The sequence below is a fragment of the Xenia sp. Carnegie-2017 genome, unplaced genomic scaffold (genome assembly GCF_021976095.1).
Source record: "Xenia sp. Carnegie-2017 unplaced genomic scaffold, XeniaSp_v1 HiC_scaffold_2, whole genome shotgun sequence".
Lineage (NCBI taxonomy): Eukaryota > Metazoa > Cnidaria > Anthozoa > Malacalcyonacea > Xeniidae > Xenia > Xenia sp. Carnegie-2017.
The window spans coordinates 2,541,359-2,563,774 of NW_025813482.1; the positions used below are offsets into that span (position 1 = coordinate 2,541,359).

General features: G+C 32.2%; 1 protein-coding gene and 1 long non-coding RNA gene across 2 annotated transcripts; both read left to right on the plus strand.

The window, feature by feature from the left end:
• The first annotated feature begins 1,091 nt into the window (after positions 1 to 1,091).
• Positions 1,092 to 3,242, plus strand: LOC124439777. The gene is made up of 3 exons (XR_006946453.1): positions 1,092 to 1,263; positions 1,384 to 1,413; positions 3,013 to 3,242. It is a non-coding gene; the product is annotated as an uncharacterized LOC124439777 (long non-coding RNA).
• Positions 3,243 to 3,730: 488 nt separating this feature from the next.
• LOC124440449 lies at positions 3,731 to 4,329 on the plus strand. The gene has a single exon (XM_046990844.1). The coding sequence runs from the start codon at positions 3,731 to 3,733 to the stop codon at positions 4,223 to 4,225; it is 495 nt and encodes a 164-aa protein (XP_046846800.1). The 3' UTR covers positions 4,226 to 4,329.
• The last annotated feature ends 18,087 nt before the right edge of the window (positions 4,330 to 22,416 follow it).

Sequence of the window (22,416 nt, forward strand, 5' to 3'; positions counted from 1 at the left end):
AAAGTGACCATAATCTTCGCCAAAGTTAAAAAAATAACAACGACGTTGCATGATTAATATGTTGATTCACATTGTAACATTACAGTACTCCAGCTGTTTGTGTGAGTGCAATCTATTAAATAAAATAGAAAAGAAGAACTGAAGGAAGTTTCAATCAAACAAAAGACCGAGCCAATCAAAGGCAAAGGAGACGCTTGACAAATCAAACTTAATGCATTAATATGGCTAACAACGCCCAACGCAGAATTATAAATAAAGGGTGTTTCAATGAATAGTTCTTGTTTTAACTAGAAAAATCATTATGGAGCTGAAGCAAAGCAATTTCACTCATTTGTCTCTTAATGAATCTGATGGAAGCCATCGATTGGATGAAATATGAAAACAAAGCATATGATTGGATGTAACTGATTAAAAATATCACAGACTGCATTGCAAGAGTTTACTTGTAACTGCAATAGCTGACAGAGAGGATAAGTTTCCGTCTTATAAAAAAACGTAAAATAACGTACATCGCTACTCTCCAGATTATTTTACATTTTCTAATAAAAGTCATCTACTGCAATTATAATGATGACAATGTTGAAGTTAAAATACAAAGCAAAAGAAAGGTTTGTGGCCATCACTTGTATTATTATTTGATGTTTTAGATACGATATGTTGTGTTGAAACGTGGCATATTTTATGATTACTGATCATATTCAGGTTGCATTGAAGTAACCTATAAAAGAAGTAATAAAAATCTTAACCAGTTGAAAACAATTTCCGTACTCATACTAACTCACACATACACTAGTACGCACACATTAAATAATGATCTGTAAGATTTTTGTGTTTTGAACTCTTTTTGTACCCCCAATTGTTGAGTTTGTTTTGTCATTGCTCAACTGTTCGAAAAAGTTTGATTTCCCAAGCCTTGGTAGCTGAAGATTAGAGAAACTTGAAATGATTCAGACAGATTTAACTAAGAGAGTATTTATCATCTAGCAAATTTATTTTCGCATTTTCTCAACATTCAGACTTTGCATGGATAGAAAAGTACACAAACTTACTTCGTATGGTGCTTAATTAAAAATTTATGAGTTTTTTTATTTCAAATTTGTACTCCTTTCCATATTTTAAATCGTTTCACGTTTCACTAAATTTAGGCTGGCTGCGAATTATCACTTTATAGTTATGACTTTAACTGTTTGTTAAGTATTTTTAAGAGACAGAATGGCAAAGTAACAAGTTGTCAAGGACTTCCAGGACTTCCAGGCAGAGATGGTGAGTTATACAACATTCTTTACTTTTGAAGTTGTGAAATATTTTAAGAGAATGTTTACTACCACAACGTAGCTCTATTACTACTGAATCTAATTTTTCTAAAATAACCTTAAAATTTAGGGCGTGATGGCAGAGATGCTTCATTGCGTGGTGAGTTTTTTTTAACAGAGGTTATTTTCTTTTTTATCTGTAGTGCAAGTGTGGTTAAATGTATTTCCTGGAAACTACGTTAAATCTTTTATTAACTCTTATACCCCTCTCAGCTAAATAAACTATTTGATCGATTTTGACATAATAGCTTATAAACTCGTATAAAATAAATCACTACCCTTTTGGCTGCGTGCCGTTTACTAGTCCAGATCCTGATTTTATGGATTCTAATTACTTAGATGTTTAATTCAAACGGAACGTAAAAAATCTATTAGAGATTTTTATAGCAGGCTCTTTTCTGAAATGGTCAGAACTTTATACATGCATTTTCCTTTTGTCGTGTTTTGTGTGATAGCAGATTGTGTTAAAGAAATGGATAAGTTATTCAAATCTTTGTGCATTTTTATTCGCGGAATGTTTTTAATGATTTATTAGTTTTATTATTTACGCTTTAGTATAGACGTGTTATAATTATATTCGCCAAAGCATAATGTTATCGCTAAAGTGCGAAAGTTATTCTGACTTGTTTGATATTATATGACTAAATGTAAACATTTACATGACTTGTGACATTATAGATTGCCTGTGCTCTTGGTTTTTGAAAAAGTTGCACCCTTTTTGAGATTATTTTTTAGAAGGGCCAAACAATAAACGCAATGCAAAGAAATTGATTACACCAACAATACATCGAAATAAACAAACACGAGTTTTCAAAACTTGCATTTCACAAAACCTATGAACCACTGTGATTATATGACATAGCATAATAATCATATTTATAGATAACACAATAATCTCTTTACACTTGCATTTGCTCGTCACAAAAAAATGAATGATATAAGAAAAATCATAAATATTGTTATGAAATTATGAAAAATTTGACGCTTTCAAAAGTTGATAACCTTGTTAAACAGTCTCTAGGCGTTATAAATAAACAATATCAATCGCTTATTGCTCTCGCTAATTGGGGGCTCTTATTCATATATGCATGATATGCTGAATTAATATCTTTTGAAATGTATTATCTACGGATTCATAACATGCGTATATGAATAAGAGCCCTCTTAATTAGCGATAGCAATACATCCCTGATTTTGCTGTGAGAAAAAATCAGAAAACATCTTAAAATGCCAGAAGCAAACGTAGTTAAATAGCTAATGGACATAGTTAATTAGCTAATGGGACATAGAATTTATGCTGGAAGCTTTTAAAAGATTAACGTGTTTCATACTCAAAATGTGATCATTTACAATAGTAAAACCTGTAATGAAACTTTTTGATATTAGACATTTTTATTCAGTTTTTAACTGTATCATGTTAGAGGAATCTGTCGATTTTAAAAAATGAGTACACCTGCAAAAAAGTGGAATTCATTCATATATGACAAACGTTCAAGTAAAAAGCCAATTTTTAAGTGTCCTTCATGTAAGGGAACCCCACGATCTACAAATTGTGGTTGTCTGGACACCAATGGGTTACTATAAGCCCAGTAATTTCTAAAAGTCATTTTTCTCACTGTGTCTAACGGACATTAGAAAACTATTCCTGTCTAGGCTTCATATAGTCAAAGGTGCTAATATTAAAGTTAAATATTATAAGGTCCTCGTGGTAAGCAGGGAAAACCTGGTCCAGCTGGTCCACCAGGACCTAAAAGTAAAGCCACGTCAACCGGTGGAGTGGTCTATACCAGATGGGGAAGAAAACATTGTCCTAAAACAACGAAAACTGTTGAGATTTATTCTGGTAAGAAAATCTACGTAATTGCGATTCATGATTTAGCTACAACCAGTATAGGTTTAAACAAGTAAAATAAGCATGTATGAGCGATAAAACTTCTGTTTCCTAGTTTGAGTATTTTTTAATGGTTTAAAATACAAAGAAATCGGCTTTCTGTTTATTTTAAGATGAAGTCTTTTCCTTATGCTTGCATCAACTCACAATCAAACAACAGACTTCTTGACTTCATATTGCATGACCTGCTAATGTTGACAGTTCATCCGACCAATCATCAAACTTTCTTAGAGAGGCTCCCCTCATCCCTTAAGCCTATTTCAAATGCTTTGATGAATGTCGTTGTTTAATCTTGTTAACGCTCTTGATTTTGTTTATTTTACTCGTGTGAATCAGGCATAAGAATTTTATTAAATATGCTCATTAGAATTTTTTATGCGCTCAGAACGTAAACCTGGACTGTCATATTCTTTTTAAATGTAAATGTTCGACGCAATATACGCGAATCGACATTTGTATCATAACATATGTTCTTGTAAAAACCATGTAGTCGTATTCATTAGTTGTAGTTATAAAACACATTTTTATGAAAACAGGAGCAATCGGAGGATCGTATTATTCACACGGTGGGAGTGGATCAAATTATCTTTGTTTACCGTTGAATCCAATATACGAAAAACACGCTGCTGGTCTTCAAAGTGACGCAATCATTTATGTTACTGAATACGAGATTACTTCTGCTGAGAAACATATTTTTCCAAATCCAAACTTACACAACCGAGATGCTCCATGTGCTGTATGTCATGCTAAGTCACGTGGTAGTAAAATGATGATTCCAGCGCGCAATATCTGCCCTTCAGGATGGACTATGGAATACAAAGGTTATTTAATGGCTGCACATTATACTCACAAGCGATCTGAATACATTTGTATTGATGGCAAGCCAGAAGCAATACTTGGATCTCATGCAAATAGAGGTGGAGCATTGCTGTATTTTGTTGAAGGCTATTGTGGTTCTGCCTTACCTTGTCCACCATATACTCATGGAAAAGAACTGACCTGTGTAGTATGTACACAATGATTTAAGGGTTTTAATGCACAAATGTACGTATTTTGGCATTATCTCTAGTAACACTAATTAAACATTATTTTGAATTTATTTAATAACCACATCAGTGACGTCACCATTATTTTCCTTTAAATATGTTTTATGCACTTAAGTTCAATAATGATAAAAATACAAGAAGAAATGTTGATCACCAACAATTAATGACGTGCTTTCTTTATATGTAGTAAACGTAGGTTCTGAACGTTTTGCACTGAGGACGTCTGTCCATAATTCAGTTTTTATCTCATGGTACTCATGGTAAGTGCATAATTGTCTGGTATTTTCTGTAACCACTTTATACCAACATCACTTGTGATTGGATATGCAGAAGTTTACTTTTCAGTATTTGGTTGGCCTGTTCTAGGGGAAAGCTTGTTACGCCTTTTTTCTTCAGATTTAAGGATAGTATTTTAAGCAAGGATTATTTAAGGTAATGCGACGAGGACAAAATACCAATTTTCCAAAAAAAGCCGCAACTAAAGAAAAGTACTCAGCGTGTTCTTTGTATAGTTTGAAGAATTTTGTTAACTTGTCTTCCAGTCCTGTCCTTTAAGCTGTTTTCAAAGGCAACAGATCGAAATTTGATGGATTCGAAAACCAAAGTGTGCAGAAATGGCAAAACTATACAACTTGTCGTTTTTCCCAAAATTTAGAAACTAACATGCAGTAGAAATGGTGATGGAAAACAAAATATCGTCACTTAATTAAGCAATCCTTACATCACTCCCAATTGCAGTCACGCATTTAAATTTCAGTGTGGAAATAAACAGGCGCAGAAAGTTGCACAGACCGCAGATGAAATTTCTCTTGGACGTAAAGGTCTGCGCACACGTTTAAATTTTGAGACTTTACTTTCATCTTTTTCTTCTCTTCTATAAAACGTTGCGGTTAAAAGTGATTTGAAGTTTGTCCCATGGTAGCTACACTAATTAAGTTAATGAATAACCTTGCCTTTTTTAGGGCAAATTCAAAATGTTAATAAGATTTATCTACGTATTTTTTATGACAAATTTATGGAAAATAAACGGCTACTTCGCCTCCATTTATTCTGTCATGGTAAGGAGTATTACCTCAATTGATTTTTCTATACCTACACTTTTCAACAAACCAGTGAATTTCGCTTGCATATTCTTAAGAAAATTACCGTTATCATGTTTTTTTGGTATGACGGCCTGCATAGCAAATGCTGGTTTAACATCACCAGTTCTAGAGACGATTATCTTCAAAAGAATGTTGATAAGAAAATTTGGATGCTGCTTGTTGCAAGCTGTCATGACGTCATCATCTTGTAAAGGTACATACGTCACTAATTCTGGGTATTTATTACGAAAATGGTTAAATGTTTTCAATCTGTCTTTTTTCCTTTTTCCATAACACTGCAATGTTACAAAAAACTGCTGTAATTGTTTTTCTTCTTGCACATATTCCAAAAAATGTTTAAAACATGAAGATACTTGTTCATTTTTCAAACCGACTTCCAGATAAATGACTCTAGGGTTGTTTTCACAAGCATCTCCTGTTTTCGCTGCAAATGAAACAAAAAAGCAGCTGTAGATTTTGCATGTATAAAAGTAAAATTAAAAAAAGGTACGCATAACGTACATGTGGGTAACTTAAATCGATGAATAGATGGCAATGTCGTGAAATTAATTGATGAAAACGGTCAAAATAATGTTATACATTGTTTTTGCTACTTTCTGAATAATATCTTTATGGAATAGAAGTACATTGCAAACGATTCAGTTGTGATTGCAATTAATTCATAGTTAATCTTGAACGCAAAGGCTTCTCTAATAGCAAGTATTTTATTTTATTCATTACCCACAGCTTTAAACTTCATTGTCATGTTCAATCTTTTTTTAAAAATCCACACTGACTTTGACATCATTAGTAGTTATAGAAACTTGAAAGAAAAATCCTCCTTTGCTTAACTTCTTTTCTGTTAACTATAAACTCATTAATACAGAGGGACATGGTTGAGGATTGCACGCACAATGGAGAAAATTTTCATTTTTGTCGAAAATGACCAAGCTCCAAGCTACGCTATTTCAAACATAGAAGTCAAATTATCTGGACGAGATAATTTGTGATCATCATTTTACAGTCAAACCGGATGTTCTGCTCAATTGAAGTAACGCAATTGCTATTGAAATATTGAAAGGCAATTTACGGAGAAAGTTCTTTCGAAAGTTCAACAAAGTTTGCACATCCTTTTAGCAAATACTGAGAGGGTTTGTATACTATACCATAGGTATGGTAAAAAGTCAGGTACCTGACAAACAAGACCAGTTACGTGATGAAAAATAGGGACACAAGTCAGTTAATAAACTTTATAGATACTAATTACATTCATTGTTGTCATATAATCTCAGACCAGAGGAAACAACTCAGTTGTATATTAACATGGAAGTCAGATGATCTTTTAAGACTAAATTATCAGTCTTGCATTTGTTTCCATAAACAAATTAGAAACTATGAAAGTTAATCAGAAAATCTACGTAATTGCGACTCATGATTTAGCTACAACCAGTATAGGTTTAAACAAGTAAAATAAGAATGTTTGAGCGAGAAATGTTTGTTTCCTATTTTGAATATTTTCTAATGGTCTAAAATACTAAGAAATCAGCTTTCTATTTGTTTTAAGATGAAGTCTTTCCCTTATACTTGCGTCAACTCACAATCAAACAACAGACTTCTTGACTTCAAATTTCACGTCATAACTTCTTTATCACTTGTCTTTTTGCCCGACTTGCTAATGTTGACAATTCACACGACCAATCATTAAACTTTTTTAAAGCGGCTCCCCTCGTCCCTTACGCCTATGTCAAATGCTTTGATGAATGTGGTTGTTTAATCTTGTTAACGCTTTTGATTTTGTTTGTTTTACTCGTATGAATCAGGCATAAGAATTTTATTAAATATTCTCATTAGAATTTTTTATGCGCTCAGAACGTAAAACTGGGCTGTTATATTTCTTTATAACTGTAAATGTTCGACGTAATATACGCGAATCGACCTTTGTATAATAACCTAAGTTCTTGTAAAAATCAAGTAGTCGTATTCATTAGTTCAGGGTGGACTATGGAATACAAAGGTTATTTGATGGCTGCACATCATGAACACAAGCGATCTTAGTACATTTGTGTTGATGGCAAGAAAGAAGCAATATACTTGGATCTCATGCAAATGAAGCATAATTGTGTCTTGTTAAAGGCAATTGTTGTGTTGTTGCTTTACCTTGTCCACCATATATTCATGGAAAGGAACTGACCTGTGTAATCTGTACTCAGTGATTTATTGGGTTTTAATGCACATATGTACGTATTATGCCATAAGCTGTATCAACACAAATAAAACATAATTTTTAATTTACTAATAATAACATGTCTATGACGTCACCATTATTTTCCTTTAAATATCCTTACACGCTCTTAAGTTCTATGATGAAAATACAAGAATAATTTTTAATCAACAAGAAATTATGACTTGTAATCGTTTTATGTAGTAAACGTAAGTTCTGAACGTTTTGCACAGATGATGTCTGTCTGTCTATAGTTCTGTCTTTATCTCATGGCACTCATGGTAAAGGCAAAGTGCACAATCGTCTGATATTTTCTGTAACATCTTTTTACCAATGTCATTTGCGATTGTTTACGAAAAATTTTAATTTGTAGTGTTTGCTTAGCTTGTTCGAAAGATATCTCGCTAGGCCTACTTTCTGATTTTACGGAAAATATTTTATGCAGGAATTAATGAACGTACTTTACTGAGGACAAAAGCAAAAAGAAATGGCTGAAGTTGCCATCGTGTTTTTGTATAGTTTGAAGGCTTGTGTTGCCCAGTTGTTCTGTTATTTGCTTTGAGCCGTTTTGTTACCTTTGAAAAATTTAATGTTCGCATGTACTTTGCATTGATAAGAATCAGGTCAATTTATCTTTTGATATCTACGCATGCGCAGCAGCTACTCTTAAAAACTGTGGCTACTTCTCACACACTCACAAACATAAAATTACTGTCGTATCTTTTTGTCTATGCTAACACCAAACTTTTTAGTTTATTTTTTCCAGAACACTAAGATGAAATTTGTATTGGGTTTAAGTCAAACTCGATGATCACCGAATCTTTAATATAAAAGAAAAATAATAAATCGTGCACTGATTGATCTAGCTTGTTTTACAATAGCCTCAGTGTCCAAAACAATCTGATCACTATCAATTAAATCAATCTCAACCTTCGATCTTTAGTTCTCCCAAAGGTATTCATCATTTTCATAAGCCTGTGAAAACTTGGTTATATGTTTTTTTTTATGAAATATTTACGGAATGTGAAATTATACGTAAACCATGCAATGTTCTTACCTTCTTGTTAACTCTTCCTATTTATAATTGAGTACTAAAAGGACATCAGTTTATTAGCAGGGATTAGGGTAATTAGAATGGCGTAACTACTACAAGATCTAACAAAAGAACTGAACAGTTTGGAAAACGTCACTAAAGACATCTGCTTTCAAGATCTGCAAAAACATTTGTTAGAAATAGTTAGTTGGACCAATGGTCTATCTGACAGTGAAATTATCGCCGACAATGACAATTTTGATTGTGAGAATTGTGTTACTTTCTAAAATTATTAATATTGCTTGCGCACGAAAATAAGACATTTAAAAAGCAATCACAGAGATTCAAAATATGGCTCGTTGTTCAAAAGTGCCGATAATATAAAATTTTTTTTTGAATGCTGTTTCATACTCCTCATGAATTATGCATAAATTTTAGCTAAAGATAATCCTAATAATGAAATATGAATATTTAATAAAGATTTGCTTAGCGTTCTTTTATGTTTTTGACAAATTTTGCAAAACGTTTTTGGCTTGAACAATATGTGCCATGTTTTAACCCTATGAGTTCAAATTGCTTTATAACTAAGTCATTTTTGTGCGCAATCTATTTCAAAAATGCCTCTCGGTAACACAATTCTCATTCTTAAAATTAATATTATTTACAAATATTTTATTGTCAGATGATTCATTAAAAGTCTAACAATCTATTCCATCAATGGATTTTGCAAATCCTACAACTGACAGTTTAAGCAACGTTTTCCTATCCGTTAATTTTTTTATACACCGTGTAGTCCATTGCTATAGTCATACTATGTATGATACTATGTTAATTTTTCTTTGTTCACGTACCATGAAAAGAATAAATTTCTAACAAAATGAATAATATGATATTTCTAACATAATGATTACCAGTAAACATAAATTCCCTCTCACGCAGAGGCGTAACTAGAACGTTAATTGGGAGGGTGTACATTCATATATTACGTTGTGCCATTTTAATTTCTTTTGAAAGTATTTTGAATTCATAAGAAATCAGTAGGGCACAACTGAATATATGAATATACACCCTCCCCTCCAATTAAAGTTCTAGTTTCGTCTCTGCTCACATGAACTTTGTACTCGTTATTAAATGAATAGACAACCATCGACATTCAACGATCTTTAATATACACCATAAACAAAATATAGCATACACATTAAAATAAACAAAGTGACCATAACCTTCGTCAAAGTTAAAAAAATAACAACCACGTTGCATGAATAATATGTTGATGCACAATGTAACATTACGGTACTCCAGCTGTTTGTGTGAGTGCAATCTATTAAAAGAATAGAAAAGAAGAACTGAAGGAAGTTTCAATCAAACAAAAGACCGAGCCAATCAAAGACGAAAGAGACGCTTGACAAATCAAACTTAATGCATTAATATGGCTACACAATGCCCAATGCAGAATTATAAATAAAGGGTGTTTCAATGAATAGTTCTTGTTTTAACTATAAAAATAATTCTGGAGCTGAAGATGAGATGCTCCATGTGCTGTATGTCATGCTAAGTCACGTGGTAGTCACATGATGATTCCAGCGCGCAATATCTGTCCTTCAGGGTGGACTATGGAATACAAAGGTTATTTAATGGCTGAAGCTCATACTCACAAGCGATCTGAGTACATTTGTGTTGATGGCAAGCCAGAGGCAATGCATGGATCTCATGCAAATAGAAATGGAGCATTGCTTTTATTTTGTTGAAGGCCATTGTGGTTCTTTACCATGTCCACCATATGTCGGTGGAAAGGAGCTGACCTGTGTAGTCTGTACTCAGTGATTTAAGAGTTTCAATGCACATATGCCCGTATTTTGGCATTATCTGTAGTAAAACTAAAAAAACATAATTTTGAATTTATTTAATAATAACTACATCAGTGACGTCACCATTATTTTCCTTTAAATATCCTTACATGCACTTAAGTTCAATGATAAAAATACAAGAAGAAATGTTGATCACCAACAATTAATGACTTTCTTTCTTTATGTAGTAAACGTAAGTTCTGAACGTTTTGCATTGATGACGTCTGTCTATAATTCAGTCTTTATCTCAGGGTACTCATGGTAAAGGCAAAATGCATAATTGTCTGTTATTTCTGTAACCTCTTTTTACCAACATCACTTGTGATTGAATATGCAGAAGTTTACCTTTCAGTATTTGGTTGGCCTGTTCGAGGGAAAAGCTTGTTACGCCTTTTAAAAATTTTTCTTCAGATTTAAGGAAAATATTTTAAGCAAGGATTATTTAAAGTAATGCGACGAGGACAAAATACCAATTTTCCAAAAAAGCCGCAACTAAAGGAGAAGTAGTCAGCGTGTTCTTTGTATAGTTTGAAGAATTTTGTTAACTTTCCTTCCAGTCTTGTCCTTTAAGCTGTTTCAAGGCAACAGATCGAATCCGATGGATTCGAAAACCAAAGTTGTAGAAATGGCAAAACTTGACAAGTTGTCGTTTTTCCCAAAATTTAGAAACTAACATGCAGTAGAAATGATGATGGAAAACAAAATATCGTCACTTAATTAAGCAATCCTTACATTACTCCCAATTGCAGTCATGCATTTAAATTTCAGTGTGCTAAAATCGGAAATAAACAGGCACAGAATGTTGCACAGACCGCTGATGCAATTTATCTTGGAAGTAAAGTTCTGCGCACACGTTTAAATTTGGAGACTTTACTTTCATCTTCTTCTTCTTTTCTATAAAACGTTGCGTTTAAAAGTGATTTGAAGTTCGTCCCATGGTAGCTACACTAATTAAGTTAATGAATAACCTTGCCTTTTTTAGGGCAAATTCAAAATGTTAATAAGATCTATCTACGTATTTTTTATGACAAATTTATTGTAAAAAAACCGGCTACTTCGCCTCCATTTATTTTGTCATGGTAAGGAGTATTACCTCAATTGATTTTTCTATACCTACACTTTTCAATAAACCAGTGAATTTCGCTTGCATATTCTTAAGAAAATTACCGTTATCATGTTTTGTCGGTATGACAGCCTACATAGCAAATGTTGGTTTAACATCACCAGTTCTAGAGATGATTATCTTCCAAACAATGTTGATAAGAAAATTTGGATGCTGCTTGTTGCAAGCTGTCATGACGTCATCATCTTGTAAAGGTACATACGTCACTAATTCTGGGTATTTATTACGAAAATGGTTAAATGTTTTCAATCTGTCTTTTTTCCATTTTCCATAACACTGCAGTGTTACAAAAAGCTGCTGTAATTGTTTTTTCTTCTTGCACATATTCCAAAAAATGTTTAAAATGTGAAGATACTTCCTCATTTTTCAAACCGATTTCCAAATAAATGATTCGAGGTTTGTTTTCACAAGCATCTCCTGTTTTTGCTGCAAATGAAACAAAGTAGCTGTAGATTTTATTTGTTTAAAAGTAAATTTAAAAAAGGTACGCATACCGAACATGTGGGTAATCTGAATTGATGAATAGATGGCAATGTCGTGAAATGAATTGATAAAAACGGTCTAAATAATATTATACATTGTTTTCGCTACATTCTGAATATCCTAATGGAATAGAAGTACACTGCCAACGATTCAGTTGTGATTGCAATTAACTCTTATTTAATCTTGAACGCAAAGGCTTCTCTAAGAGCAAGTATTTCATTTTATTCATTACCCACAGCTTGATTTGTACGTTGCTATAATGTCTTTAAATTTCATTGCCATGTTCAACCTTTTTTTAAAAATCCACACTTACTGTGACATTATTAGTAATTATAGAAACTTGAAAGAAAAATCCTCCTTTGCTTAACTTTTTTTTCAGTTTAAAATATAAACTCATTAAAACAGAGGGACATGGTTGAGGATTGCACGCACAATGGAGAAAATATTCATTTCTGTCGAAAATGACCAAACTCCTAGCTACGCTTTTTCAAACATGGAAGTCAAACTATCTCGATGAGATAATTCATTTTACAGTTGAACCGGATGTTCTGCCCAATTGAAGTAACGCAATTGTTATTGAAATATTGAAAGGCAATTTACGGAGAAAGTTCTTTCGAAAGTTCAACAATGTTTGCACATCCTTTTAGCAAATACTGAGATGGTTTGTGCACTATAGCATAGGTGTCGTAAAAAGTGAGGTACTTGACAAACAAGACCAGTTACGTGATAAAAAATAGAGACACAAGTCAGTTGACAAAGTTTATAGATACCAATTACATTCATTGTTGTGATATAATCTCAGACCACAGCAAACAACTCAGTTGTATATTAACATGGAAGTCAGATGATCTTTTCAGACTAAATTGTCAGTGTTGCATTTGTTTGCATGAACAAATTAGAAACTATGAAAGTTAATCAGAAAAATTAACGTAGTTGTGATTCATGATTTAGCTACAACCAGTATAGGCTTAAACAAGTAAAATAAGAATGTATGAGCGATAAATTTTTGTTTCCTATTTTGAATATTTTCTAATGGTCTAAATAACAAAGAAATCGGCTTTCTATTTGTTTTAAGATGAAGTCTTTCCCTTATGCTTGCATCAACTCACAATCAAAAACAGACTTCTTGACTTCAAATTGCATGTCATAACTTCTTTATCACTTGATTTTTGCCAGACCTGGTAATGTTGACAATTCACCCGACCAATCATCAAACTCTTTTACAGCGGCTCCCCTCGTCCCTAACATCTGTGTCAAATGCTTTGATGAATGTCGTTGTTTAATCTTGTTAACGCTCTTGATTTTGTTTATTTTAATCGTGTGAATCAGACATAAGAATTTCATTAAATATGCTCATTAGAATTTTTATGCGCTCAGAACTTAAAACTGGGCTGTCATATTTCTTTTTAACTGTAAATGTTCCACGCAATATACGCGAATTGACATTTGAATAACAACCTATGTTCTTGTAATAACCAAGTATTCGTATTCATTAGTTGTAGTTCTAAAGCATATTTTATGAAAAAACAGGAGCAATAAGACGATCGTATTATTCACATACTGGGAGTGGAGCAAAATATCTCTGTTTACCAATATACGAGAAATATGCTGCTGGCGCTCATAGTCAAGGAACCAATTATGGTACTGAATTCGAGATTACTTCTGCTGAGAAACATATATTTCCAAATCCAAACTTACACGACCGAGATACTCCGTGTGCCGTATGTCATGCTAAGTCACGTGTTAGTCAAATAATAATTCCTGCGCGCAATATCAGTCCTTCAGGATGGACTATGGAATACAAAGGTTATTTAATGGCTGCACATCCCGAACACAAGAGATCTGAGTACATTTGTGTTGATGGCAAGCTAGAAGCAATGTATGGATCTCATGCAAATACAAATGGAGCATTGCTGTATTTTATTTAAGGCAATTGTGGTGCTGCTTTACCTTTTCCACCATTTATTCGTGGAAAGGAAGTGACCTGCGTAGTATGTACTCAGTGATTTATTGGGTTTTAATGCACATAAGTACGGATTTTGGCATTATCTGTAGCAACACTAATAAAACATAATTTTTAATTCATCTAATAATAACACATCTGTGACGTCATCATTATTTTCCTTTAAATATCGTTACATGCACTTAAGTTCTATGATGAAAATACAAGAAGAAATGTTGATCACCAAGAATTTATGACTTGTTTTCCTTTTATGAAGTAAACGTAAGTTCTAAACTTTTTGCAATAATGATGTCTTTCTTTTTATAGTTCAGTCTTTATCTCATGGTACTCATGGTAAAGGCAAAGTGCACATTTGTGTGATATGTTCTGTATTATCTTTTTACAAAATGTCATTTGCGATTATTTATGCAAAAATCTAATTTGTTGTGTTTGGTTAGCCTTTTAAAAGATAGCTCGCTTGGCCTATTTACTGATTTTAGGAAAAATATTTTATGCAGGAATTAATTAACGTAATTTACTGAGGACAAATTGAAAAATTTCCAAAAAAGACGAGAAATAAAAGAGAAATGGCTGAAGTTGCCAGCGTGTTTTTGTATAGTTTGAAGGCTTGTGTTTCCCAGTTGTTCTGTTATTTGTTTTGAGCAGTTTTGAAATGTCAACTGATAGAAATTCAAATTGTGTGGAGATTGCAAAACTTGACAAATTGATATTTTCCTCACCTTTAGAAACTTACATAGAAATGGCGACGAAAACAAAACATTGTCACGTAAGCAATGAATAGGTCACTTCTAGTTGCAGTTATGTATGTAAAATTTATTTGCAGTACACAGCATAATTTATACACAAAGTATTGCATCAGGTATCTTCCTCAAAATTTGCTGGAATTGGTATAGCTATCACAGCAAGTTTTCCTTTGAATTTAAACAGACCGCAGACATAACTTTTTGAGTGACTGTCTGCATGCAAGCTAAATTTTGAAACTTTAGCTTGACTTGTTTCTTTCTTTTCTGTTGTTGCAGTTTGTGCCATGGTGGTTAATACAAAAGTACATCAATAAGCTCAATATTTTGATACATATAACCTTGAATAATTAAACTCATTAAATCAATTTTTTATTCAGATTTCTCTTATACTTTTCAGGGCATATTAAAAATGTTAACAAAATTTATCAATAAATTTGTTATCTATGAAAAATTTAATATTTGCATGTATTTTGTGTTGATAAGAATCATAGCATTTTATCTTTTGATATCTACACTTATCAATATCTATCGTCCTATCAACTGAAAAACAACTAGTTTTAAAATATAATACTTTACATGGGATGAGTGTGTATGATGTCTATAGCAAAAAACTGTTTTCAATGAAAATGACAATTTATTCGTTCAAAAATTTGCGAGATATCTTTTACAATATGAGCAACGTCACAGTTACCTGACATGCGGTCTGAGCGATGACGTTTGCGAAATGCAAAAGTTTTGACAGTTGTTGGGTAATTTCACTGAACAGTGAGCACAAAACAGTTATTCAGATTTTGAACAAGTTTGGTGTAAAGAATATTAAATATTTATCATTATTTCAACTACTTTATTAATCTACTTTATTGTGTTTATAAATTTGTGAGCTACCCACAAGTACACAATGTGTACCTATTTTAAATTGCTGTATGCCATAATCACTGTTTACAATTCTCCATCGAGCACCATATGAAGCATGTACACAATGCATACCTATTTTGAATTGCTGTATGCCACCGTCACTGTTTACAAATCTCTAACGAGCACCATATGAAGCAAAAAGTTGTTTGCTCAGTTGACGTTTATTCAGTAAGAAAACAGCCTGGAAAACTGTTGCCTCGTTTAAATGTTTTCCAGCAGCGGTTTTTTCATGTCTTTTAAACCCGATCGTCCCATTACCTTATTATTAAGATTGAAATGATATTACTAACAGTTATTTTAAATGATTGAATTTTCCCATTATAGGACCATTTTAAAATTGTAGAAGATAAAAGGATTACAGTATGAAAGACATGCATTACTTGTATTGCCATGCAATTTAGCTTAAGTAGTTTGGAGCTATAAAATTTGACAGTAAAATATGAATAAAATCCAGCATTCACCTTAAATTTCTAAATGAAAAAACTTGAATGTCCTTCAATGAAATTTTATAAGAGATCATACATTTGATAGTGTAATAACGAATAAGTGAGCCTCTACATAATAAATAAATTAAACTCTGGACTCACTTTACTGTGAAACTTGGTGCTGTATGTATATCTAATAAGATTATTTATTGCTCTTATTCGTTAGAAAACGCACTTGACTGGTACTGGCAGCCATCATGCAAAATGACAACTTACATGCAACATCAATCCATATTGATTACAGGGGAATAAGACGAAATAAGAAAATAACTCATCCCATGAAGTGTTAGGAAGCCACATGCATTGCTTAAACTGCAGAAAGAAGAAAGACACTTAAAAAACAGACCCCCAATAAATATTTTCAGTAGTTACTGACAGAAACATTTGCTTTAAAAGCTTTCATAAAGACGAGTTCACCTTTTGATGTTCATTACATTAACAAATTTTGTGAGGTGGGACGCCAGATCAGAACCTTTGGCATAGAGAACTAATGGAAAAACGCTCCCCAAATATTCAAAATCCTAAATTAACTGAAAGGGAGGGCTCTTCAGGTAATCCTTTCTGTCACCTGTCTTACAAAATTAACAATTACCTTTCCCGTCAGCTAGGGACAAGATCCAGGAGCAAATTGTCAAGTTACCTCTTCCACTTTTTCATTAGTGGTTCGATATATGAAACAGGCACTTACAAAATATTTTCGAATATTGGTTTACATAATTCCAGTACGTAAAATACAAGTTTGGTAACATTTCCCCTTAGATCTGAGCCTTTCAACATGGTGACTACTTTCATATTTTTTCTACTTTTTAATAAGACGACAATAAGGTAACTCACAAGTCAATAGCCAAGTAGCAAGGAGACTTGTAGCCATCAATCGTACTCAACAGCTGTTGTTTAAAATTTAGAACTTGCTTTGCTCTGCATAGAAAAAGAGTACTTTAATGTCAGCTCAGCGAAATTGAACCAGCTGGTGTTTTTTTAAGAGAAATTAATTACATTTGAACAAATCTTGTGTCTGTAAGTGTCAACAAAACTTTGAATGTACATGGTTTGGCTATGATCAATGACTTACACAAAATTGAGAGGAATCTTCAACTTAAGACCATGCAGTATGTACTACTACCAAAATCATTGGACATATGGAATATTGAAATCATCATTGACTCCACAATCTTTCATGTGAATGACAAGGCGTTATCACTTAAAAGCTTATCACTTAAAAGCTTATACCCCCATGGTCATTTGCTTATTCTATAATGGCCAAAAGATAACCAAAATATGTAACAAGATAGACATTTTTTCACAAACGATATTTATCTGCGCATGCGCAGCAGCTACTCTTAAAAACCATTTACTCTTAAAAACTGTGGCTTATTTCTAGGTACACTCACACACATAAAATTCTGTCGCATCTTTTTGTCTATGCTAACACCAAACTTTTTATTTTATTTTTTCCAGTATACTAAGATAAAATTGACATTGTGTTTAAGTCAAATTCAATGATCACCGATTCTTTATTATAAAAGAAAAACAATAAATCTCGTGAACTGATTGATCTAGCTTGTTTTATATTAGCCTCAGTGTGCAAAGCAATCTGATAACTATCAATTAAATCAATAAAGTAAATGGTCAATAAATTCAATCAATAAAGTAAAGTAAAGTAAATCAGTTAAGTAAATCATCATTTACAAACATATAATTAAATCAATCTCAACCTTTGATCTCTAGTCTCTCAGCGGTATCAATGATTTTCAAAAGCCTGTGAAAAAACGGTTACATGTTTTATTTTTTATGAAATATTTACAGAATGTGAATTTATACGTAAACCATGCAATGTTCTTATCTTTTTGTTAACTCTTTATATTTATAATTGAATACTAAGAAGACATCAACTTATTAGCAGCGATTGGGGTAGTTAGATTGGCGTAGTTACTAAAAGGTGTATCAAAAAAACTGAACAGTTTGAAAAACGTCACTAAAGGCATCTGCTTGAAAGATCCGCAAAAAAGGTTTGTTAGAAATAGTTAAACCATTGGTCTATCTGACAGTGAAATTATCGCCAACAATAACAATTTTCAAAATGAGAATTGTGTTATCTTCTAAAATTTTTAAAATAGCTTGCGCAAAAAAGAGACATTTAAAAAGTAATTAGAACACACACATTCAACATATGGCACGTAGTTCAAAAGTGCTGAATATATAAAATTTTTTTTGAATGCTGTTTCATACTCCTCATGAATTATGCATAAATTTGAGCAATGCAATAATTAAAGATTATTCAAATAATGAAACATAAATAATTAATAAAGGTTTGCTTAGCGTTCTTTTATGTTTTTGACAAATTTTCCAAAACGTTTTTGGCTTGAACAATATGTGCCATATTTTAACCCTAGGTGTTCAAATTGCTTTCTAACTAAGTCATTTTGGTGCGCAATCTATTTCAAAAATGCTTCTTGGTAACACAATTCTCATTCTTATAATTCTTACTATTTACAAAAATTTTATTGTCAGATGATTTATTGGAAGTCTAACAATCCATTCCATCAATGGATTTTGCAAATCCTACATACTGACAGCATAAGCAACGTTTTCCTATTCGTTAAATTTTTTTCATACACCATTTAGTCCACTGGTATAGTCGTACAACATATGATAATATGTTAATTTTTCTTTGTTCACGTACTACGAAAAGAATAAATTTCTAATAAAATTAATAATAATAATGTCCTCAAATTCATATTTCGAGACTAAAATTTGCTGGCAGGCTACGCTATTAAGTATTCATCGCCAAATATATTCTCACCGTAAAGCAAATAAACAATTGCTTCTTGCAAATGATTATCAGTAGACATAAATTCACTCGTATGAACTTTGTACTCGTTATTAAATGAATAGACAACCATCAACATTCAACAATCTTCAATATACAGCACAAACAAAATATAGCGTACACATTACAAGGAATATAGTGACTAATATCTTCGTTCAAAGTTAATAAAATAATAACAACGACGTTGCATGATTAATATGTTGATGCACATTGTGACATAACAGTATTCCAGCTGGTTAGTGTCACTGCAATCTTTTAAAAGAATAGAAAAGAAGAACTGAAGGAAGTTTTAATCAAACAAAAGACCGAGCCAATCAAAGGCAAAGGAGACGCTTGACAAATCAAACTTGATGCATTAATTATGGCTACACAATGCCCAACGCAGATTGATAAATAAATAGATTTTCAATGGATAGTTCTTGTTGTAACTAGAAAAATCATTGTGGAGCTGAAGCAAAGCAATTGTACTCATTTGTCTCTGAATAAATTTGATAGAAGCCAACGATTGGATAAAATATGAAAACAAAGCATATGATTGGATGAAACTGATTAAAAATATCAAAGACTGCATTGCAAGAGTTTACTTGTAACTGCAATAGCTGACAGAGAGGATAAGTTTTTGTCCTATAAAATAACGTAAAATAATGTACATCGCTACTCTCCAGATTATTTTACTTTTTCTAATAAAAGTCATCTACTGCAATTATAATGATGACAAAAATGCCATGTTGAAGTTAAAAGACAAAGCAAAAGAAAGGTTTGTGGTAATCACTTGTATTATCATTTGATATTTTAGATACGATATGTTGTGTTGAAAGGTGGCATATTTTATGATTACTGATCATATTTAGGTTGCAATGAAGTACCCTATAAAAGTAGAACTAAAAATCTTAAACAGTTGATAACATTTTCCCCTACTCATACTAACTCACACATACACGTACACTAGTACGCACTCATTAAATAGGGATTTGCAAGATTTTTTTGTTTTGAAGTCTTTTTTTTGACTAAATAGAATGCAATAGCCACATAGAAAATTAACATAATAACAGTAATATCTTTGACAAGTGCTGTTTTGCATTTCCAAATGTAAAAATGACAAAAAATATTTATAAATGATAGGCTATAAAAACATGGGTGGAAAATTTGATCCTGCCTATTCAAATAAACGGTTTTCGGATTTGTAACAAAGAAGAGCGTCATTTTGCAATGAAATTTAATAAAGCTAATTCTTTAATCAAGACATACACAGTAATACATTCATAAATAAGTTTGCTGCTTGTGTCATGTGGGTGGAATTATTGAGTTTGTTTTGTCATTGCTCAATTGTTCGAGGAAGTTTAATTTCACAAGCCTTGGTAGCTGAAGCTTAGAGAAACTTGAAATGATTCAGACAGATTTAACTAAGAGAGTATTTATCATCTAGCAAACTTACTTGTGCATTTTCTCAACATTCGGACTTTGCATGGATAGAAAATACACAAAGTTACTTCGTATGGCGCTTAAGTAAAGATTTATAAGTTTTTTTATTTGAAATTTGTACTGCTTTCCATATTTTATATCGTTTCACGTTTCACTAAATTTAAGCTAGCCGCAAGTTATTTCTTTATAGTTACGACTTTAACTGTTTGTTAAGTATTTTTAAGAGACAGAATGCCAAAGTAACAAGTTGTCGAGGACTTCCAGGACTTCCAGGACTTCCAGGCAGAGATGGTGAGTAAAACAACATTCTTTACTTTTGAAGTTGTGAAATATTTTAAGAAAATGTTTACTACCGCAACGTAGCTCTATTACTACTGAATCTAATTTTTCTAAAATAACCTTACAATTTAGGTCGTGATGGCAGAGATGCTTTATTTTGTGGTGAGTTTTTTTTAACAAAGGTCATTTTCTTTTTATCTGTAGTTTATGTGTGGTTAAATGTATTTCCTGGAAACTACGTTAAATCTTTTATTAACTCTTATACCCTTCTTAGTTAAATAAACTATTTGATCGATTTTGACAAAATAGCTTATAAACTCGTATAAAGTAAATTACTGCCTTTTTGGCTGCGTGCCATTTACGAGTCCAGATCCTGATTTTATGAATTCTAATTACTTAGATGTTTAATTCAAACGGAACGTACAAAATCTATTATAGATTTTTATAGCAGGCTCTTTTCTGAAATGGTCAGAACTTTATACATGCATTTTCCTTTTCGTGTTTTTTGTGATAGCAGATTGTGTTGAAGAAATGGATGAGTTATTCAAGCCTTTGTGCTTTTTATTCGCGGAATATTTTAATGAGTTATTAGTTTTATTATTCACGCTTTAGTATAGACGCGTTAATATTATATTCGCCAAAGCATAATGTCATCGCTAAAGTGCGATAGTTATTCTGACTGGTTTGATATTCATTGTGACTAAATGTATAGATTTAGATGACATCTTAGATTGCCTGTGCTCTTGGTTTTGAAAAATTTGCACCATTCTTGAGCAAATTTTTTAGAGGGTCAATAATAATCGCAATGCAAAGAAATTGATTACACCAACAATGCATCGAAATAAACAAACATATGGTTTCAAACTTGCATTTCACATTACCTATGAACCACTATGAACGTATGACATAGCACAATAATCATATTTATACATAACACAATAATCTCTTTACACTTGCATTTGCTCATCACAAAAAATAAATGATATAAGAAAATCATATTGTTATGAAATTATGAAAAGTTTGACGCTTTCAAAAGTTGATAACATTGTTAAACAGTCTCTAAGCGTTATAAATAAACGATTTCAAATGACATATTGTTGTTAATCAATAATGCGCTCATTGCTATCGCTAATTGGGGAGGGCTCTTATTCATTTATGCATGATATGCTGAATTAATATCTTTTGAAATGTACAGATTTATAACATGTATATATGAATAAGAGCCCCTTAATTAGCGATAGCAATACATCCCTAATTTTGCTGTGAGAAAAGTCAGAAAACATATTAAAATGACAGAAACAAACGTTTTTTGAGCTAACAAAGACATGTAATATAATATAGCATCCATTATCCATATAGGCTTACATAGCTAAATATTTAATGGGACATAGAATTTATATTGGAAGCTTTTATAAGATTAAAGTGTTCCATACTTAAAATGTGATCATTTACAATGGTTAAACCTGTAATGAAACTTTTGATATTAGATATTTTTATTCAGTTTTAACTGCATCATGTTAGAGTGATCTGTTGATTTTAAAAAATGAGTACACCTTCAAAAAGTGGTATTCATTCATATATCATAAACGTTCAAGTAAGAAGTCAATTTTAAGTGTCCTTGTAAGGGAACCCCACGATCTACAAATTGTGGTTGTCTGGACACCAATGGGTTCCTATAAGCCCCTAATTTCTAAAGTCGTTTTTTCACCGTGTCTAACGGAGATTTGAAAACTACTCCTG